The sequence below is a fragment of the Macaca thibetana genome, chromosome 6, assembly GCF_024542745.1.
Source record: "Macaca thibetana thibetana isolate TM-01 chromosome 6, ASM2454274v1, whole genome shotgun sequence".
NCBI classification, from domain to species: Eukaryota; Metazoa; Chordata; class Mammalia; order Primates; family Cercopithecidae; genus Macaca; species Macaca thibetana.
In genome coordinates, this window is record NC_065583.1 from 72,172,063 (window position 1) to 72,195,891 (window position 23,829).

General features: G+C 37.1%; 1 protein-coding gene across 1 annotated transcript in view; it reads left to right on the forward strand.

Moving 5' to 3' along the window:
- The window catches only part of PJA2 (praja ring finger ubiquitin ligase 2), a 74,262-nt gene extending 50,918 nt beyond the window's left edge, over nucleotides 1-23,344 (forward strand). Inside the window, exons 7-10 of the mRNA XM_050793055.1 lie at nucleotides 2,874-2,985; nucleotides 16,018-16,132; nucleotides 16,498-16,619; nucleotides 20,695-23,344. Of these exons, the coding sequence (XP_050649012.1) occupies nucleotides 2,874-2,985; nucleotides 16,018-16,132; nucleotides 16,498-16,619; nucleotides 20,695-20,820 (475 nt within the window). The 3' untranslated portion in view covers nucleotides 20,821-23,344. The remainder of the gene's footprint in view (nucleotides 1-2,873; nucleotides 2,986-16,017; nucleotides 16,133-16,497; nucleotides 16,620-20,694) is intronic.
- Nucleotides 23,345-23,829: the final 485 nt, after the last annotated feature.

The following is a 23,829-nucleotide window of genomic DNA, read 5'->3' on the forward strand; positions in this document are numbered from 1 at the left end:
TTTACAGTTGTCATTTATCCTTTTATACAGCTGACCCTTGAACAACACAGGGGTTAGGGGTGCTGATCCCTGTGCACTAGAAAATCCAAGCATAACTTTTGACTCTTCAGAAGGTTAACTACTGATAGTCCACTGTTGACCAGAAGCCTTATGATAAAGTAAACAGTTGATTGCCACATATTTTGTATGTGATATGTATTCTTACAATAAAGCAAGCTAGAGAAAAGAAATGTTAAGAAAATCATAAAGAGAGAACATATATTTATTCTTCATTAAGTGGAAGTAGGTCATCATAAAGGTCTTCATCCTTGCTGTCTTCATGTTGAGTAGTATGCTGAAGAGGAAGAGGAGGGATTGGTCTTGTTATCTCAGAGGTGGCAGGGTGTAAAAAAAAACTGAGGTTAAGGGTACCCACCTACACAGCTCAAGCCCCTGTTGTTTAGGGGTCAACTGTAGTCAGTAGGCTTCTAGCGTGATGATACTTTGAGACTGTAAATAACATGTTTCTTCTTAAACTGTCAAACTTCCATCCACTAGTTTTAGCACCTATTAGTGGTTCTTGTCTGAAACAATTTTTTGTTTTTTCGTTTTTTGTTTTATGTTTTTTTTTCAGACAGGGTCCCATTCTGTCACTCAGGCTGGAGTGCAGTGGTGCAAACTTGACTCACTGCAACCTCTACTTCCCAGGCTCAAGTGATTCTCCAGCCTCAGCCTCATGTGTAGCTGGGACTACAGGCATGAGCTACCAATGCCTGGCTAATATTTGTATTTTTTTGTAGATACGGGCTTTCGCCATGTTGCCCAGGCTGGTCTTGAACTTCTGAGCTCAAAGGCCCACCTTGGCCTCCCAAAATGCTGGGATTACAGCCACCACACCCGGCCTGAAACAGTTATTACCATGGTGACTGCCAAGTACATGATCTTAGAATTTTTAACTGATTATTTGTAGTGGGCCAAATTACAACTGGATATTATGCTTTGAGTGTCTAGATTTGCTTAGCCTGGAGAAGAAAATAATTATTGGGAGATAGTTGTCTTCAGTCGTTTGAAGGGTCGTTTTGCAAAGAGAAGGAAGACACAATTTATGTTGTTTCAGCAGGCAGAATTACAGCAACAGAGCAAAAGTTACAAGTAGGAATACTTAATATGTTTTAAATTCCTAGTAGTGCTATCCCGCACTGGTACATACCACCTTAGAAAGCAGTGTATTTTCTGCATGGAAGGAATGTTTCTTCTGTTTCTTGAATGTCTACTATGGTACCATCCCTGTACCAGGCACCTTTGCACATCTACTATGTCTTACTGACTTCAGGGCTCTTTCTCTTTGTATTACATCTTACTGCTAGATGAGGGAGTTTCAGTATTTCAAGGGTGGGTGGATTCAGTAATTCTTAATATTAATTCCAAAATCTGTGATTATATGAGCATGTCTGTTGCTTTGTATTGTGTGATACTTGATTTCCAGATACTGCTAAACTATAACATATTCTTTTTAAGAACCATTTTTGTGTCCCTCGGCAATAGATGGGTAATTTTAATTATGGCACATGGGTTGACATCAAAATGATTTTTGAGCTAGGTTGTTTGTGGATGTTTAGGACTATGATATTCAAATATGATAGGATATGAAAGTCAACAAGTTTGTCTTTAGACAAAATAAGCTCAGTTTAGGATCTCTTGTACTTAAGAGGTGGTAGGAATACATCTACTCAAAGTGCCCCACAGACAACTAGAAATGTAGGTCAGGAGCTTCAGGGGAGTTTAGGAATTAGGTAGAGATTTAGGAATTACCTGCAGAGAGGATAATTGAAGAAAATGGGCTTGAATATATTAATAGTTTCCAAGGGAGCAAGATTAGAGAGAAGAGGACCAAGGACATGCTTATAGTTTTCAAATTTTGAAATACTTAGTATTTCCAAGACTAGAGGAAAGGGAGGAATCTCGATGTGTTCAGGGGTGGAGGAAAGAGAATAGGACCAAAGTGAGACATGTTTTCCTTCTAGGAGCTTAACGGTTTTTAAGAGAAAATTATAATAAAAATGAGCAGTTAGGAGCTAGATATTTTTCAAGCTGTATAGTAATGGAGGTGGCCTAATCTTAGAAGAGGAGATGATAGATTAATGAGAAAGGCTTGAAATAATAAAATATTTTAAAATCTAGAATTATTCAGCATTACAAAATGAGAAAAGAAAAAAGAGGCCATGAGTAATGATAGAATTAAAAAATATATAGTTATTTTCTTTGTCATACTCTCATCTACATGCAAATTGGAAACTGAAAAACAGAAGAAATGTGTGGGAAATAATCAGGTGGGGAAATGTACTATATCCCTCAACTGAAATGCTTGGTACCAGAAGTGTTTGGGATTTGGGATTTTTTTCCTAGATTTTGGAATATTTGCATATACTTCCAGTTGAGCATCCCAGATTTGAAAATTCAAAATCTAAAATGGTTCAAAATCTGAAACTTTTTGAGTGCCAGTATGACATACAAAGGAAATACTCATAGGCACATTTTGGATTTCAGATTTTCAGATTTGGGATGCTCAACCGGTACCTTTAAGCAGTCTCTAGAGTTGGAGCCAGAAACACAAAAGAGAATTTTTCTATAAACTTTGTGCATTGAGTTTGGCAGCCTGTTGGATGAGGTAGTAGTATCTTAACTACTTATCTTCAGCACCTCACTTTTCTGTTGGGTTCCTCCTGCCCCTAACCCTACAAGTTGGTATTAAAATATTTTAAGGTTTTCTGTTCACAGCATGCTTATCGGCTTATCAGTATGCTAATACAATTATGTCCTCAGCATAAGATTTCCCAAATCATAGTGGTGAGTTTTGTTTTTCTGTTTTTTTTTCTTTCTTTTTTTTTTTTCAGCCTATTTGATGGCTTTGCAGATGGACTAGGAGTTGCCGAAGCTATTTCATATGTGGATCCTCAGTTCCTTACCTACATGGCATTAGAAGAACGCTTAGCCCAGGCTATGGAGGTATGTTCATAACTCTAATGTCCATATATAAGTTGATGGGATGCAAAATGATAAAGGTTTAAAGGGATTTTGAGACTATTCTTAAGAAAAGGTGAATCTTTTTCCCATCAGTTTAGTAACAGTTATTGAATAATAATTGTCACCAGTATGTGTATACATATTATACTTGGTGTCCTGCTAGTTTGCCTTAAATTTCAGTATTTCTCAGTTTTTATTGCAGGATGGAAAATGTTTTGCTTACATTTAGAAAATAATACCTTTTTCTCTATTGAATTATACAAGTACGAGAGTGAATATCTTATATACACATGCACAGGTGTATTTGTGAAATGCAGTTGAAGCTACGGATATATTACAAATCTCTTTTTTTCTCATGGCTTCTAAATACTCTCCGGCTGCCTAATGCAGTTAGGAAATTTGCTGCTCCTTATCCCAACAAACATATACACACTTCAATAAATGGGGCATATTTGCTGCCTAAGTTTCTCTTGCCTTCTTTTCATTATTTAACTAAAACAGAAAAACTTGTTCTTAAATGTTATTTGCCTAAGTTCAAAGCCCAAGTATTTTCGTGTTTGGGAACTACTACTGTACCAGTGGATTTCATTAAAAGAAATCTTTCTTTAAATCACTATTTCCAAAGTGATTTCCAAAATATAGGTACAGAAATGACTGGTGAATGAGCCACAGGTGAGAGGACAAAAAACTTGGTAAGAACTTTTAGAAGCATTATAATATATTTTGTCTTTAAATTTTCTGAGATTAGAAAGTCCAGTTTATGTATTTATTTATTTTTGAGACAAGATCTCACTCTGTCACCCAAGCTGGAGTGCAGTGGTACAGTCATAGCTTACTACAGCCCTGAACTGCTGGGCTCAAGCGATCAGCTCACCTTAGCCTGTCCCAAGTAGCGGGGACTACAGATACGGGCCATCAGACCTGGTTTGGGTTTTTTCTGGTTTTTTTTTTTTTGGTAGAGATAGGGTCTTACTATGTTACTACCCAGGCTGCTCTCAAACCCCTGCCCTGAAGCAGTCCTCCCACTTTGGCCTCCCATAGCACTGGGATTATAGACATGAGTCACCATGCCCAGCCAGGAAGTCTACTTTAGATTGACAAATTAGGTAGCAGGTACCTATCTAATATTGATATATTTAATAATATATTTATATATCTAATATATTACCTCTCTAGTATATAATATATAATATATATTGGATGTATTATATCTCTATTAGATATATTTGTCTTTAAATTACCTCTAATTTGTAATATATATTATATACTATATGTACTATATATTACATATATAATATTATATAATAGCTATATATAACATATCTAGTGTATATAGTATATACTATATATAATACCTAGTATATATTAGCTATATATAACATATAACATATAACAGTATATATTGGCTATATATAACTATATGTAATACATAGCATATACATTAGCTATATATTAGACATCTGTAATATCTATAGATATTAGATACAGACATCTATAGATATTAGATACCTATCCATTTGCACACACACATGCATGCATGCATATACATGTTCGCATACATTTATGCTAGCTCTGCTTTGTCATCACTTTTTTTACATATGTAATTGTCCATGGAGATTGCTTTCAGTTATGCTTTACAATGAATAATTTTTCTCAAAGTAACCATAGCAGAAATACTCTATACTAGGAAAAAAGTCAGAAAGAACATCATGAGATAGGATACACTTAGGATTTTTGCCAAATTATTTAACCTGCCTTGGCAAATTCTGACACATAAGAAATAATGGTATAGCATGGTAACTTGCATCAGAAATATATAAAAATTAAGGATCACTCATTTCCTTGTGCTAGGTCTGTTCTAGGGTCTGATTTCACAACATTTAGTCTTTCATTTTATGCTAATGGTTTATGATTTCCTATAATACGGAGATAACTTTAAAAAGAAGTGTTGAGAATGAAATGTTTTATTATTTATTACTAGTGAGGAATGTGACATTTGGCATCTGGAAAGAAGAGCCAGAGAGACTGGTCTTGAGAGGTCATGCTAGGTAAAGGCAGTAGCGGTGAACTAAGACAAGAGGCAAGTAAGAGCTTACAGTCTCACGTTGTTGGCTTCTACCAGTAGTGAACCCAGTGGCATTATTCCTACCAGTCTATACTTATGCCTCTGTTTAATGGCTTTAAGCATCTCTCTTCTCTAAGGCTTATCAGCTTCTTCACAGTTTAGTGCTCTGATTTAATTTATTTGAATTTGATTGAAATGTTTCACTCCTAGAAAATCAATACAGTTTTCTTCCTGTCACTCTCCAGAAATCTTATTTTCCTATGTTCAGTATGCATTTATTTAATCATTTTTTAAAATGAAACAAAAATAATCTATGATTATTTCTTTTATATTTAACACTAACACTCTTTAAATGAAACAAAAACAAAACAAACTGCTTGTTTTTGTTTGTTTCTCAAGCAGCCCTATAAGTTTTTGGAAGTAGTTGCTTTCATTTCTGGTATTTTTCCAATACTAGATTGATCGTTCTTTTCAGGTAGTGGCTTTTGGTGAAAATACTGGCAATATGTCTTTGTCTCCCTATATCTGTGTCTCTAATTTGAGTGAGGAGAGGATAAAACATTAAACATCTTTAACTTTTTGAAACTTTTCTACTTCTCAAAATGGATTTTGAAAAAATCCCCTTGCACGTTTATGTTGACATCTAAAATTTTTCAGCATAAATCTAAGTAGTAGTATTTACTTTATTGTACTTCTTCCCTAGAAAAATATTTAAAATTTTTAATGTAAAAAGTGGCTAAATTGAGTTACAATTAATAGTATCCAAATGATCAAAAATAAATTATGAATTTTGATAAGTATTTTGTAGGAAATGCATCTAATGAGATGGAGGCATTTTCCTTTCCCAGTTATGAGTGAATTTTATTTATTACTGAAATGAGAAACATTTCAGCATAAGTTTTACTTTTGATTTTCATCTTATGAATGTAAGGTTGAAAAATGTTGTTCACCTAAATAAATTAACAGGAATGGAAGGAGTTTATTATGGCATTGTCACTGAATTCTTTTGAGATATTTACCCAGAATCACATCAACTTAAGTTGTTTAGATATTCCTTAGATTCGTTCAGTTTTGTTTGTTTGTTTGTTTAAGCAAGGGATTGGAAGTCACCCAAAAGATTTGTTAGTTAGTCATTAGAGTTCAGTTCTACCTCCATACTTCAGATTGTCCCCCTGAATGGGTAAGAAGTGTGCTTTTATTTATAAAAGTGGAAGAAAGGTAAGTATAAACAGAATGTTAGAACAGAGAACCAGCATGATATACTGCAGGTACATTCTTACGTGGATCATTTTGAAGAAAGATTACCTATGAAAGCTTATTGAAACTGATCATCTTAAGACTGTCCATACCCACGGGCCCCTTGTAAAGTCTCTACATACAATAGCACCTATATATACCCAGGCATAGGCACTCGGAAGGCAGTAATGTGGAGGTTAAGAAGATGGGCTTTTGTGTTAAAGAGTTAGGCTATGTGACCTTGGATAATTCACTTAACCTCTCTAAGCTTTAGCTTCCTCATTTAGAAAATGGGAATAATAAAATCTACCTGATGGGTTGTTGTGAGATTGTGTTAAAGCCTTTAGCAAAATACCTGCTTGTATTGGGGAGCTCTCAGTAAATGGTATATTCATACAGGTTTATTCAAATCAACAGTCAACTAAGTGATGTAATCAGTGAACAAATCTGGATTCAGTGATTGTCATTCAGAATCAGTATTGCTATCTTCATTCTTTAAAAACTGAATTGTATTTTATTCTTCAGAACAAAATTTTGTGCTGATAAAGGATTATGCTACTTTAAATGCTACTTTAAAATGTATTCTAGATTGGGTGATTTAGGCTATTTAGTTGTCTTTCTGACTCTTGGACTAACTATTGTAAATACATTGTACTGCCTAAAGGTGTAGATAGTTTTTTTGTTTTTTGTTTTTTTAATTTTTATAGATTTTCATAGCAGTGGCTATAAAATGCTATCTTTTGCTTGTGTTGCTTATAAGTGATCCTGGATTATCTTAAATACATGACAGTACCAAGGCAAAAAGTTATTTTTACATATATGAAATTTGAGGTGTTATTAGCACTGCAAATGTGCAGATAATCATTAGAAAGAGATGATGAACCCATTGAGACGAACATATATCAAAGCATAATTAGCCTGGAATAACCTCCCCAAATGAAAGTTACTATAAATAATATCCTTTATTTCTGTTTATGTGTAGCAGAGATGAGTTCTTGCAAGCAGGTTCTATCTTCAGTAGTACATATGGGAAATTGGATAAGATTCATAATTATAGCTATGTGAGAAGGAAAGGGACAGATAACAGGATCTTACCTTCCATTTCCTGTCTTGCAATGGGAAAGTTCAATATAAAGAATTCTAAACTAGAACAAAGAAGTAGAGTAACAAGGGATTGGCTAGGAGGAAATAAAAATTCTAAAGAATATGTGAAAAGCACATATAAGGAGCAACCACCACCTGTCAGGCAAAGCTAGGACAATCCAAGGAAGAGTGCCTAGTCTACCTCAGGGCTGAGGTCCAGACCTTGATGGAAATGGCATCGCTGTTGCTTGCTGTATGAGAGAGAAGTCACTGTGGTATGTGCTGGTATAACTTGCTGGAAGTCAGCTCTCTTAGGGTGCTGAGGAGAGCTATTCATAGGAAGGTATCTGAGTGGAAGCACTGTGCTGCAGAACTGTCCAACATGGGTGCTGGGGGAGGCTGCTCCCTGCTAAGTGCATTACAGGAACTGGCTGCTAGAGAAGCTGTGTGCACTGTAGGAGTCTAGTGCTAGAAAAAGCTATGAACATCACACTAGTCCCGGTGTGCTCTGTCAAGCAAGCACACTGGGACAGAAGGAAAGCCCTTTCCTCCAGCAGTGTTCTTCAACATCCTCTGTGAACAAAGCTTAGCATCATGCCAGCTGCTAGGAGGGAAAGTATTTAAACAGCCCAGATTTTCACAGAGCTGACACAATGGTGAATTTGGATTTATGGAGCAATAATTCCATAAATGGAACATTCCAGCATGTTGACAACTTGGCTTCCATACATACCTTTCAATGCACGTTTAAATTTCCATCCATCAATAGAATTGTGTTTTCAGCCCACAAAATACAGCTATTACTACAACTGAAGTTTCACCCTTTCCCCAGAATGAGCAGATGGCTAGTTCCAAGTGTCATTGTATCTATTACTAGCTATGCATTACTCCATAAATTCATAGTCACACTGAATGTTCTCTTATATAAAGACTAAATTGCAAATTTAACTTCCAACAACTGGTATATGAAATAGAAATGGGAAAGAGAAAAAGTAAACCCTTAATATATACAAATAAGCACATACATAAAATAAGCACATAAAATATGCAAAATTACTAATCCTTGTTCTGTATTTGGTCGTGAGACTGTAAATGATAGCTATAACTTCCTTCTTCCATGACCCAGTCATATTTTTCCCTGCCCTCAGCCAGAAGCTCACTTAGCTGGTTAGGATTCTTTAGTTGTTAGAGTAACCCAAACCTACATTGTTTATATCTTCAGTTCTTTCTTTTTTTGTCTGCTGTAGTTTTCTGGTAACTTTACTGTTGGGCATGAAAGCACTAAGAGATTCACACTCCAGGGTTTATTATCACAGGGTTTTCAAGCAGAGGAAGCCTAGTCTGTGGAGGGCAGACTATTTCCACTGGTAACAGGAGGCTCAGAGTGACTTGGGGATTCAAGATTATCAGTTTCCTCAGAGTTCAACCAGATGTCCTCATTCCAGGTTTCAGAATCTTATTCCTTAACCAATCAATGGTAAAACTTTTGAGAAATTTGATGAGACTGAGAAGTCAACTCTAATTTTCATTTAGCAATCCACACAGTTACATTTTGTGTTTGATTTTTAGGCGCAAGAGCTTCTTTTAGGGCTGTCATGGATGCTTTCTGGCTCTCATACCCTGTTGTGAGGGCTAAGAGACCTGAGTTTGTAATTTTTTTCTGTAGGTGCACAAGGGCACTTATTAATAATCCATCTCACATCACGATTTTTATAGTTAGATCACTGTTGCTGTAAGGTCAAGTATAGCAGCTCTCTGGGCTCTTAAGACACTTGCTTCAGTTGGACCTTCATCACTGTCAACCACAGTGATACCTTGATTAATTGTGATGCCACTACAGACTATGGATTAATAGCATCCCATTCTTACTGGCAAGGAGCTCAGCACTGAGCTCAAGCTCACAGGCCTAACCAAACCAATCCCCAAATGCAGTTCTGTGTCCTGCAAGACGCAGAACTGGTTTTTTTTTTTTTTTTTTTTTTTTTTTTTTTTTCTGCATGCTCTTCCCATGAATTTTTTTTTTTTTATACCTTATGTTCTAGGGTACAGGTGCACAATGTGCAGGTTTGTTACATATGTACACATGTGCCATGTTAGTGTGCTGCACCCATTAACTCGTCATTTACATTAGGTATATCTCCTAATGCTATCCCTTCCCGCTCCCCGCACCCCACGACAGGCCCCAGTGTGTGATGTTCCCTATCCTGTGTCCAAGTGTTCTCATTGTGCAGTTCCCACTTATGAGTGAGAACATGCGATGTTTGGTTTTCTGTCCTTGCGATAGTTTGCTCAGAATGATGGTTTCCAACTTCATGTCCCTGCAAAGAACATGAACTCATCCTTTTTTATGGCTGCATAGTATTCCATGGTGTATATGTGCCACATTTTCTTAATCCAGTCTATTATTGATGGACATTTGGGTTGGTTCCAAGTCTTTGCTATTGTGAATAGTGCCACAGTAAACATACGTGTGCATGTGTCTTTATAGCAGCATGAATTATAATCCTTTGGGTATATACCCAGTAATGGGATGGCTGGGTCAAATGGTATTTCTAGTTCTAGATCCTTGAGGAATCACCACACTGTCTTCCACAATGGTTGAACTAGTTTACGGTCCTACCAACAGTGTAAAAGTGTTCCTATTTCTCCACATCCTCTGCAGCACCTGTTGTTTCCTGACTTTTTAATGATTGCCATTTGAACTGGTGTAAGATGGTATATCTCATTGTGGTTTTGATTTGCATTTCTCTGATGGCCAGTGATGATGAGCATTTTGTCATGTGTCTGTTGGCTGCATAAATGTCTTCTTTTGAGAAGTGTCTGTTCATATCCTTCACCCACTTTTGTTTTTTGTTTTTTTGTTTTTTTTTTGAGACAGAGTCTTGCTCTGTCTCCCAGGCCGGAGTGCAGTGGTGTGATCTTGGCTCACTGCAACCTCTGTCTCCTGGGTTCACGCCATTCTCCTGCCTCAGCCTCCAGAGTAGCTGGAACAACAGGCGCCCGCCACCGCACCTGCCTTTTTTTTTTTTTTTTTGTATTTTTAGTAGAGACGGGGTTTCACTGTGTTGGCCAGGATGGTCTCGATCTTCTGACCTCGTGATGCACCCGCCTCGGCCTCCCAAAGTGCTGGGATTACAGGCGTGATCCACCATGCCCAACCCCTTCGCCCACTTTTTGATGGGGTTGTTTGATTTTTTCTTGTAAATTTGTTCAAGTTCTTTGTAGATTCTGGATATTAGCCCTTTGTCAGATGGGCAGATTGCAAAAGTTTTCTCCCATTCTGTAGGTTGCCTGTTCACTCTGATGGTAGTTTCTTTTGCTGTGCAGAAGCTCTTTAGTTTAATTAGATCCCATTTGTCAATTTTGGCTTTTGTTGCTATTGCTTTTGGTGTTTTAGACGTGAAGTCCTTGCCCATGCCTGTGTCCTGAATGGCATTGCCTAGGTTTTCTTCTAGGGTTTTTATGGTTTTAGGTCTAACATTTAAGTCTTTAATCCATCTTGAATTAATTTTTGTATAAAGTGTTTGGAAGGCATCCAGTTTCAGCTTTCTACATATGGCTACCCAGTTGTCCCAGCACCATTTATTAAATAGGGAATCCTTTCCCCATTTCTTGTTTTTGTCAGGTTTGTCAAAGATCAGATGGTTGGAGATGTGTGGTATTATTTCTGAGGGCTCTGTTCTGTTCCACCGGTCTGTATCTCTGTTTTGGTACCAGTACCATGCCGTTTTGGTTACTGTAGCCTTGTAGTATTGTTTGAAGTCAGCATGATGCCTCCATCTTTGTTCTTTTTGCTTAGGATTGTCTTGGCAATGTGGGCTCTTTTTTGGTTCCATATGAACTTAAAAGTAGTTTTTTCCAATTCTGTGAAGAAAGTCATTGGTAGCTTAATGGGGATGGCATTGAATCTATAAATTACCTTGGGCAGTATGGCCATTTTCACGATGTTGATTTTTCCTATCCATGAGCATGGAATGTTCTTCTATTTGTTTGTGTCCTCTTATATTTCATTGAGCAGTGGTTTGTTGTTCTCGTTGAAGAGGTCCTTCACATCCCTTGTAAGTTGGATTCCTAGGTATTTTATTCTCTTTGAAGCAGTTGTGAATGGGAGTTCACTCATGACTTGGCTCTCTGTTTGTCTGTTACTGGTGTACGGGAATGCTTGTGATTTTTGCACATTGATTTTGTATCCTGAGACTTTGCTGAAGTTGCTTATCAGCTTAAGGGGATTTTGGGCTGAGACGATGGGGTTTTCTAAATATACAATCATGTCATCTGCAAACAGGAACAATTTGACTTCCTCTTTTCCTAATTGAATACCCTTGATTTCTTTCTCCTGCCTGATTGCCCTGGCCAGAACTTCCAACACTATATAGGAGTGGTGAGAGAGGGCATCCCTGTCTTGTGCCAGTTTTCAAAGGGAATGCCAGTTTTTGCCCATTCAGTATGATATTGGCTGTGGGTTTGTCATAAATAGCTCTTATTATTTTGAGATACGTCCCATCAATACCTAATTTATTGAGAGTTTTTAGCATGAAGGGCTGTTGAATTTTGTCATGGGCCTTTTCTGCATCTATTGAGGTAATCATGTGGTTTTTGTCTTTGGTTCTGTTTATATGATGGATTATGTTTATTGATTTGCATATGTTGGACCAGCCTTGCATCCCAGGGATGAAGCCAACTTGATCATGGTGGATAAGCTTTTTGATGTGCTGCTGGATTCGGTTTGCCAGTATTTTATTGAGGATTTTTGTATCGATGTTCATCAGGGATATTGGTCTAAATTCTCTTTTTTTGTTGTGTCTCTGCCAGGCTTTGGTAGCAGGATGATGTTGGCCTCATAAAATGAGTTAGGGAGGATTCCTTTTCTATTGATTGGAATAGTTTCAGAAGGAATGGTACCAGCTCCTCTTTGTATCTCTGGTAGAATTTGGCTGTGAATCCATCTGGTCCTGGACATTTTTTGGTTGGTAGGCTATTAATTACTGCCTCAATTTCAGAGCCTGTTATTGGTCTATTCAGGGATTCAACTTCTTCCTGGTTTAGTCTTGGGAGGGTGTATGTGTCCAGGAATTTATCCATTTCTTCTAGATTTTCTAGTTTATTTGCGTAAAGGTGTTTATAGTATTCTCTGATGGTGGTTTGTATTTCTGTGGGATCGGTGGTGATATCCCCTTTATGATTTTTTATTGCATCTATTTGATTCTTCTCTCTTTTCTTCTTTATTAGTCTTGCTAGTGGTTTATCAATTTTGTTGATCCTTTCAAAAAACCAGCTTCTGGATTCACTGATTTTTTTGAAGGGTTTTTTGTGTCTCTATCTCCTTCAGTTCTGCTCTTATCTTGTTGTTTCTTGCCTTCTGCTAGCTTTTGAATGTGTTTGCTCTTGCTTCTCTCGTTCTTTTAATTGTGATGTTAGGGTGTCAATTTTAGATCTTTCCTGCTTTCTCTTGTGGGCATTTAGTACTATAAATTTCCCTCTACGCACTGCTTTAAATGTGTCCTGGGATCACTCTTAATACAAATTCTGTATCAGTCTGAGTTCAGTCCCGAGAGAGAAATACAGTAATTTGAACAGGGAAAATTTACTGTAAATATTAACTACAACAGAAGTTTCGAATACCAAAGGATTGGGTAGTAGGAAATAAAGCAAACTCTAAAGAATATAGGATTAGCAGATTTAAGGAACAGCTTTAGGGCCGAGATAGAGCACTCTACTTCCCTCCCCTCTAAGGCTGAAAGCCAGACCTTATTGGGAAGGACACAGCCATGGCTTACGGAGGAGTATTTATGGTACTGCGCTGGCAGAACTTGCTGGAAATTTGCCTTCTGGAACTTGGCAAGAATCTGCCCTCTGGGGCACCAGAGAAGCTTCACAGTGATGTGACCAAGCCCCTAGGTACTCTGCTGCAGAACCACCCAAGATGAGTACCAGGAGAAGCTACTGGCCACCTTGTCCTGCAATTACCAGTTACTGGATAAGCGGCATGTGCTTCAGGAGCCAGGCACTGGAGAAGCCACCCACACTGGAGGAGCCTGATGCTGGAGAAGCCATCTGTGCACAGGGAAGCCTGGCACACTGCAGGGGCAAGCCCAAGGGAACCATGAAGCAAAGTCCTTTCCGTGTGCAGTGTCTCTCCAGCACCCTCTACTGACAAAACTTAAAATCATGTCGGCTAACAAAAGGGAAAATATTTTAAATGCCCAAATCTGTTTTCAAAGAGCAGAAATGAAAGGTGTATTTGGAGCTGAGAAGCAATAATTCAATTACTAGAGCAGCGTGTCTTATTTTCTGCAATGTTTCTCTGCATATCCAGAGTCAAATTTGGTGTTCAATAATATTAACTGTGTTTATTAACTCTTGGTGAACCCTTTTGCTTTTTCCTTTTTTAGTCCTGATTTTGCTTTAGGCTTGGCCCAAAGCAAGTTGTAATCCTCTATTATAAGTTATCTCAATTTCTTTTCGGGAATATCTATGGTAGAACCTTAGGCATGTATAAAATATTAAGTTTGCCGTCCAAAAGAATAGAGTGTTAGCTAAGCTGTCAGGCAGAATTCTTCTATATGGGAAACCTGGCTTGTTCATGTTTTTTTTCATTATGGTAAAATAAACATAACATAAAATTTACTATTGCTACAGTTAAGTGTACAGTTCAGTGTAATTAAGTGTATTCACATTGCTGTAAACAGTAACTCCACATTTTCCCATCTCTCCAGCCCCTGGCAGCCACCATTCTGTTTTCTGTCTCAATGAATTTGACTACTTTAGGTATCTCATATAGGAATCATACAGTATTTATCCTTCTGTGACTGGCTTATTTCATTAGCATAATGTCTTCAGGGTTCATCCATGTTGTGACATGTGTTAGAATTTCCTTCCTTTTCAAGGCTGAGTAATATTCTTCTGTATGTGTACATCATATTTTGCATAACCGTTCATCCATCAATGAACAGTTGATTTATTTCCACCTTTTGGCTCTTGTGAATAATGCTGCAGTGAACGTGGGTGTACAGATACTTGTTTTAGTCCCTGCTTTCAGTTCTTTTTAGGTATGTACCCAGAACTAGAATTGCTGGATTATGTGATAATTCTGTTTTTAATTTTGAGGAGTTGTTGGGCTGTTTTCTGTAGCAGCTACAATATTCTGCACTCCAACCAGGATGGGAGGCCCAGTTTTGATAGTTGTCAAATTTCCTTCAAGTTTTTCATCCCTACAAAGAAGCCAAGGTCTTTCATAGCTCCATAATCTTATGATGCTATAATTAGGATATAATACTAACATGTAATAATTAAACTGTGTAATACCAATTCTTTGAATACAGTAGCAGTTCAGAAGGATACTAGTGCAGTCTAGGACCACTGACAGGCTTCCTGGAAGAGATAGGACTTATGCAGTCCCTGAGGGAGTGATAGGACTTAAAAGGATAGACAGAAAGCACCAGGCAGGCGAAGCAGCATGTGCACCAAGAGCAAGTAATTGTACAGGTTGCAGACAAAAAGACGAAAGTCTCAACTGCTGTTCTAGTCTAATTGGAGCCAGAAAGGATGAGGATGACGTATACCAGATGATCACATGATCTGATGTTCTTTCCATCCTTGTTAGAACAGTAATTTGACATAGGTATTTGAACCTGTAAATGAAATTCACAACCCAGATAACCTAGTAATACTTGTGAGCTGGTAATGTGGGTGTGCCAAATCCATGCCAGTAGTAGATACAGCCATTTGGGAGCGCATTATTTGCTTCCATACTTGGAGCATCTAGTAGCGTCAGCCACATTTTATCTTTCATGAAGTGAACCTTTCTAAAATGTTTATTACTTTCTTTCATGTTATTGATCTCACATAGGAACCAATAATTGGAAAAAGTAACCACTCCTTCAAAATATAAATACGGAAAAGTAGATGATTATTGAGACACGGTAGATTTTTATTTATTTATTTTGAGACACAGTCTTGCTCTATCATCAAGGCTGGAGTGCGTGGTGATCTCAGCTCACTGCAACCTCCGCCTCCCAGGATCAAGCAGTTCTCCTGCCTGTCTCCTGAGTAGCTGGGATTATAGCACACACTACCGCACCCGGGTTTTTTTTTTTTTTTTTTTTTGAGATGGAGTTTTGCTCTTGTTGTTCAGGCTGGAGTGCAATGGCATGATCTCGGCTCACTGCAACCTCTACATCCTGGGTTCAAGCAGTTCTCCTGCCTCAGCCTCACAAGTAGCTGGGATTACAGGCATGCACCACTACGCCCTGCTAATTTTGTATTTTTTTAACTAGAGACAGGATTTCACCACGTTGGTCAGGCTGGTCTTGAACTCCTGACCTCAAGTGACCCACCCGCCTTGGCCTCCCAAAGTGCTGGGATTATAGGCATGAGCCATCGCTCCCAGCCGAGACAAGATACATTTTTATTTCACGTGTAGAAAGTTGGGCTCTGCGTGTATATTTAATGTTTTGGTTTGTTGGTGATGGTGGTAGTTTCTTCTGAAGAGACAAAAGGAGCAAAGGACTAAAGCAAAAGAAACAAGAAGAGAATAATGGTGATATAATTTTGAAGATACCCTAAAAAATAGTTTTCTGTTACTGTTTTAAAGTATTTCCTAACAAAGAACTGTACCTTTTGTTTTTCAGACTGCTCTGGCACATTTAGAGTCTCTTGCAGTGGATGTTGAGGTGGCCAATCCACCAGCCAGTAAGGAAAGCATCGATGGTCTTCCAGAGACCCTTGTTCTTGAAGATCACACTGGTAAGGGCAGAGTTGATCTCAAATGTTGAGGAACACATTGCACATTTAAGTATATTATCAGTGTACCTAGATGATTAAATATTTGTTTATTAGAACCAGATGCTTACAAATTCACCTAGTATAAGAATATTTTTAATTTTCAAGTGATAGACTGCGACAAATGTTCCTTTGTCAGCTTTTTTACAAAAGCAGTATTTATTAGATTCCAAATTGCCAAGTATTTGACAGAAATGCTTGCCAATTAACTGATCAAAGATTGGCTCTTTCGTCTTTCAGAGGTATCTTCTCTGAGTATAATATATTGCTTTTCAGTTTTATTAAAATTGAACTATATGTGATTGATCTAAATTATTTGTTGTTTTCAGCTATTGGTCAGGAACAATGCTGTCCAATCTGTTGCAGTGAGTATATTAAGGATGATATAGCAACAGAGTTGCCCTGTCACCATTTCTTTCACAAACCTTGTGTCTCAATTTGGCTACAAAAGGTGAGTGATAGAATAATTAATTTAAAATTTAATACTTTAATAGTGTCTTCTGCAAGTGAATAATAACAGTATCTCTTTTTTTTTTTTTTTTGAGACAGAGTTTCGCTCTTGTCACCTAGGCTGGATTGCAGTGGCTCGATCTCGGCTCACTGCAGCCTCTGCCTCTGTGGTTCAAGCGATTCTCCTGCCTCAGCCTCCCAAGTAGCTGGGATTACAGGCACCCACCACCACGCCCGGCTAATTTTTTGTATTTTTAGTAGAGACAGGGTTTCGCCATGTTGGTCAGGCTGGTCTGGAACTCCTGACCTCAGGTGATTTGCCTGCCTCAGTTTCCCAAAGTGCTGGGATTACAGGTTGTGAGCCACCATGCCCAGCCAATGGTAGTATCTTTTAGACCTGTTTTATTTAGCTACAAATTTGTAGTACTTTTTAATTCATTGTTAAAAACTGGTTGCCTTTAATGATTACAAATCAGGGATAATATGGAAGTATTTTATTAACATTGTCTAAAAATAACATAGCCAACAATAACATGCTTTTAATCATTTTAGGAAGTGATTAAATATCTGAAAAATTATTTTAGAATAAAGCTGATTAGAATTTTAATCATAACCTTGAAATTTGGTGTTTTCAAAAGTATCTCAAGCAGAGAAGCCTTTGGCACTACTCAAAGTACTATAACAATATACCGCTATTTTGCTAATACGGGTTGGTGTTTCTGAAATGTATATGAAAGATATTTAATAACCTACCAAATAGCTCCTATTCCAGTTTTTATATATTGCCTTCAAATATTTGCCCAATAAATCTTAAGCATATTTGAATTATTTAAATAAAGTGAGTGTTTTACTTCAGTCTTCTCTGTGAAGTCTATTTTTTTGCATAAAAGATATTTACCATCCAGCTCACTAGGAATTCCCAAGTCACTTTCCCAGATTATCTACTTAGGAATACAACTATCTTTTTCCCCTATAACCAGTGCTTTTTTTCTCCTTCCCTTTTCCCTTTGCTTTCCTTCCTTCCCTCTTTTTCCTTTTCCTTTCTTGCTGTTCCTCTATTTCTATTTGCCACTTCATTGTTCTCAAAACTCCACTTAAAATCTCTGAAATCCAGTTTAGAAATGTTCACTGTTATTTTATAAAATATCTGTATATGAGATAACCCATAGTGCCTGGCAGGTAGTAAGTGCCCAGTAAATATTTTACAAATCAGATGAAAGCTGTTATTAGAAATTAGAGATTTTTTATTTTATTAACAACAAAATCACAAATACAAACTTAGGATGCAAGTTACAAAGACGAGCTAGCAGTCTTTAGTAAACAGCATGTGCTAACATGTACTATTTGAGGAGTAATTGCCTGTGTAGAGATCATGTGTGTCTCAAGTCTCATGAGACTTCCTGGCGTTCTGGATTGAGGTATAATGCTGGATTCTGAATTAGTTTTAAAATACTGTTTTCCTTGCTGTCTCCCCTCTCCCAGAACATAATTTGGGAAATAATATTTTAGGTGATTTTTCTTGACCTATTTATCTGGCATTTTATTAATACAGCCTAGATGGCTGTATTGTACAATATACCAACCTGTAGGGTTTTTATAAGAGTTAAAGTAGGTAATTCGTGATGAATTTAATATGGTATTTGGCACATAGTAAACATATAGTGTAGGAAAAGTAATGGTAAACTTATTACTAATGAAAATTAGAATTCAGTAGAAAATGACTTTTTCAGTGTCTGTACATGATGGTGGTAGTAGTGAAAGTAGGTGTTATTAAAATTAGTGGGGAAGCAGAAAATGCAGAGCCACCAACTCTTAACAATATTGAGCGTGGCTGAGTCTGTGAGGTCCATTCCCTCATTTCTTTCCACTCCCATACTTAGACCTTCAACCTTTGTTGTCTTAACTACTATTGTAGTTACCTACTTTATTTCCTTACTTCCTTTAGAGGTACTTTCTTTTCATTTCTTTTTTATTTGCATAAATCTGTGGGGTACATGTGCAGCTTTGTCACATGCATAGGTTATGTAGTGGTCCAGTCAGGGCATTTAGGATATCCTATCACCTGGATAACATACATTATACCCATTAACTAATTTCTCATTATCTTCTCCCCTTCCTACCCCCCACTCTTCCAAATCTTCATTATCTATCATTCCATCATTAAAGGCTTTTTATGAAATATAGTTCTGATCATGTACTTCCCTTCTCATAAAAGAAAGAGAGAGACCTCCAGTCACCTGTGGAATAATCTGAAGCTTTAATCTTGACATTCAAGACCTTCTGTGATTTAGACCTCAACCTGTTTCTTCAGATTTACTTTTCTGTACATTTGCTTATGTTTCTGTACATTTGCTCCTGAAGTCTGGCATGATTTTTCCCTATACCATCTGTAAGATTAGATGATATAGGTAGGTGCAGTTTAAATTCCACCTTTTCTGTCCTTAATAAATTCTGTCTTTAAACTCCCACGATAGTTTCAGAGACCTAAGAAGCAGTGTTTTGTGTGCCTGCTGTGTGTCAGTCACTGTCAGATGATTCCTCTTTAATGATTCATGATCTCCCCTTTAATCCTCACAGAACATTAGGACTTACCGGTATCTTTATTCCTGTTTTCTAATGATTGTTACTTGTCTAAGTTTAAATAGCTAGTACATAGTTCACCAAGACCACGCTCATCTATTTGACTCTAAAATGTTACTGTTGGGCCCAATCTATATGGCAAGTACACAATAAATGTTTGCTGAAATGAATTTTTTTTTTTTTTTTTGAGACGGAGTCTCGCTCTGTCACCCAGGCTGGAGTGCAATGGCACTATCTCGGTTCACTGCAACCTCCGCCTCCCAGGTTCAAGCAATTCTCCTTTCTCAGCCTCCTGTGTAACTGGGGCTGCCAGGCGCACGCTGCCACACTCAGCTAATTTTTTGTATTTTAGTAGAGACGGGGTTTCACCATGTTGCCCAGTCTGTTTGCGAACTCCTGAGCTCAGGCAGTCCGCCTACCTCGGCCTCCCAAAGTGCTGGGATTACAGGCATGAGCCACCACGCCCGGCCTAAAATGAATTCTTAAACGGTAAACATAATATATGTTGTATAGCCTTGAATTATACTTGAGACTTTGCTGTAACTCAAGGTAACAGTCTCTTCAGTCTTTCTCCTGTCAGGAAATATCTTAGTGTGAATCCTTTCTTGCTTTTTTTCTGGGGAGAATGTTCCCAAGATGCAGTTCTTTGTCGCCTTCAACAGCATGATCTCTTCAGCCTCCCTTCCAGCAGGGAGTTCTCTTTGGGAAAAAGACCAGATTTGCAAGGGGATAATCTTTTATCAGATAATGTAGCTCTATAATCATCCATTGGTCCTAGAATGTTGTACTCCTAGTATAACTGCTTTCCCCTCCCCACCTTCCCTCCAAGGTCTGTGGCTGATTGTTTTGTCATTTAGAAGGCACCTAACACTCTTACCTCTTTTTGGAAAGAAATGTCATGGCTTAGAAAGAAAGTCTGAAGTCCATCTGCTTTGACTTATCTGTGCTACCCTAAAATGGGGCTTTAATTTGCCATAGATCTACATTAATTTACCGTAGACCTTCTTTAATTCACACCAAATCATAAATGATAAATAAATCATAAATGATTTGATGTGAATTAAAGTAGGTCTGTGGTTTCTCTAATAAATGCATAATAGACTAAATAATGATAATTCCGTTCAGATTATTGTTGAAGCTAAACTCTGACCTCCATGCGGACATGTGCCATGATTCTTTGCTCACCCTCTGCCATTGCATCACCGCTGAGTTTAGCAGCTCTTAATTAAAACTCACTAAATGAAGGAGGATTAATGACCTTAAAGATATGAACATTAATAAGAGACATTGTTTACCCTCAAAGAAATTAGAGTCTGATTGGGCACAGAGGGAATAGTATGAAAATAATGTCTTTCTGCATTGTGTGGATTTGAAGTTTATTTTTTGTTGTTAAGATATTTATTATTAGGATAATGATACTGTTTTTTCTTTATTAAGTTATTTGTGTGGCAGTTAAGATGATTCTGGTGGCTCTTAACGTTTTTTTTTTTCTCCAGTCGGGAACATGCCCTGTGTGCCGCCGTCATTTCCCACCTGCAGTTATTGAAGCATCTGCAGCTCCTTCCTCTGAGCCTGATCCTGATGCCCCACCTTCAAATGACAGTACTGCAGAAGCGCCCTAAACCTTAACAGTTGAAATGAGATCAGTGTATCGAAGTAAATCTGCAAATTCCTTCTAAATCTCATGTGCAAATAATTATATATAAATATATTTAAAAAAGCTATATATAGTATATGCCATAGTTTAGAAAGAATATTAACCTTTCTAAACTAAATTTAGGTTTGCAGAAAGTATTAAACATTTTCAAGCTGAATGTTGAGACAGTGCATCCATTTTCTTTAGTTGAATATGTTTGTATTAATTGTAAAGCCAAGCTTATCAGTTGACTTCCTCCAGAAGAAATAATCATCTGTGTGGCATACGTTACTGGCTTTGTCTATAATACTGCCACTAAGTGATTATAATTAAGCGCTCCTGTTTGCATCAAATGTTAAGACTGTGTTCACAACAGTAGTAAAATTTGGTTTCATTGGAAATGAAACAAATTGTAAAGTATGCTTTTTCACTAGTCCCTTTGGTTTTGCTACGCCATAACCTCTTGGTTCATATGCTGAGAAATTTTTCAGAAAGTCCATTTTTGTTTAAAATTAGGACTTTTCAGAATGCCAAATGAAGGCTAAAATTCTGGCCAGAACATTACAAAAGTTTTAAATCTTAGAAGTAACTCCCCCTGAAATAAAGTTAGGTAGTAAAATCCTTAATGAAACCAGTGGATGTGCTTAACATAAGGTTAGTAAAGCATACAAAGAATCTAGTGTGCTCAGGGCTTGGTACAATGAGCTGAATTAGATGGCCTTATGAAACCCTCTCTAACCTCACCCAACCTGTTTCTCCTTGGTAAAAATTATACTTGAAGGCCCAGAACACTCATGGCACATTTGTTTAATATTGGATATAGTTAGTTTAAGGTAATTTTGCTTCTACAGTATTTTGGAAGGTCTGAAAACTTGCACAGGGTCATCTTTGTAATTATATAACCCCAAACTAAGATGCACAGTGTCTCCTTTAGGTAATCACACACAGTAGAAGAGTATGTGCAAACATGGACATAATAGTTCACTTACAAATGTGATTTGATGTTAACACTAGAGAATGATGACTGTTAGAATATCACATTTGAGCAAGTAAAACAGAAAAGAACATAGTGAGTGTACGTCCATCTAATTGGTCCATTGATAATTTAGTTTGGGCACATGAAAGGAATATTTATATGGCTTCCCAAATGCAGAGTTACATCTTATTTGTGTAATTCCTCTGAGTATTTATATCCCGTCTCTTTTTTTCATTTTTAAAAATAAATGAATTTTCACTGTTGGCACATTTGAGGCTTAAATATAAGGAACATAACACTTGCATTCTAATTTTTGCATATATTGTAAATGTGTCTGGTATTTACAGCAAAATACTGTGTATCCTTTTATGGGTAAAACAAAAGTGAACATTGCATGCATGTAATGTGATGAATTTGTAATTTAGGAGTTCTTTGGGGCTTCTGTGACTTTGGAAATGCTTACATTCAGGCCTTAATGTTGCATTAGCTAGCATGTTTTCCCTCTGATGTATATAGTCATTGTTGTATAAACTAATCTTTGCTTGTTTTCTACTCTGTGATCTTTCCATACCATATTTCATTAATGATCAGTTAGTGTCAAGGAGTCAAATCAGATTAAAATTAATTTCATATGTATATTGTGGAAATTTGTGGCTAGTGTGATTTTTGTTTGTTTGTTTCCTTTTAAGTACTGTTGATCAGTTGTGACACTTACTGGTTAAACTTACGTTGCTAAAGATTTCTCTATAATAAGCCACACATTATATTTAGACTATATTAAGGAACCTTGGTTTTCTTCTAGATAGCAGCTGTCCCAAAGGAAATATTTCTTCTTTGCCTGTTAAGATTTATCTATTATCTGCCAGTTGTTACGAGGTTTTGGTTCCAAACTCAACCAGCAATGTTGAGAGCAGAACTTAAGATAGCTGTTGTACTTTTTGCTTTCCATCTGTTACTGTCCTTCATTCTTGGCTCCCTACTATCTATAAACAGCTGCTGTGAAGGAGAAAAGTTGAGTAAGAGTTGGCTTAAATTTTAAAAAGGAAAAAGAAAATTGAGGTTTTAGGATTTTCATGGTAACAAGCTCTGGTATAGCTAAGGCTGGCAAGTTGAGATACTAAAATATTATTTGGTCATATCTTGGATCCTTTTGAAAAAGTTAAGACTATATGAAGGTAAATTAGAAATAAGTATGAATATTAATAAAATAGCATTTATCTTATTTCTCTATTTTATGTTGTGACTTAACCTAATTTTATTTTTTTAACATTTTCTTATTTCTTGTAATATGAATGCTGATATTTAAAGGTAGATCTATGTGGTTTTCTTTTGTGTTTCTTAATTGTTTATCTCTAACTCTTAAGATTATTTGTGATCTGGATTTATGTATTTGTTAGATACATATGAATTGTTAAAATGGAATGCAAGTTTTTCAAAAGCCCAGGTCTAAATGTAATGGTTGGTTTATTGTTCTACAACCCCAGCCCATCATTTTCTGTGTAAATCATAAACAATAAACAGAATATACTCGGTGGTCATTTCTAATATTTAATTGTGTAATTGTATCACTTCTATAATGTAACCCTGAAGGATTTAGAGTTAATGACAACACTATGAGCATGTGATGTTAAAAGTCCTTGAACTATAATATAAGAAAGCCCTAGGAAGAGCCAGACAGAAGTAGTTGATGGACTTCCTACTGCTGGAGGGTCTCTGAGCCCTTGCCCTCTCCTGCCTGACATCCTTAGCTATCCTTTAGGTTTCAGCAGAACCTGATTTCCACACTGACTCCGGACTGCAGAAACCGTTAATAAGAAGGGAGCCCACCTCACGTCAGTGGTTTTCTGCAAATCAGGCATGGAAATATTATTAAATCTACCTGTTTAGCAAGATTCCTCGTGGTTCTCAAACAGTTCAGAGAACTCATTTCAGAAGGGTCAATTGGGTGCTGATAAATTACGCCATTCAATTAGACAAAGACTAGCCAGGCTTGGTGGTGTGTACCTATAATCCCAGCTA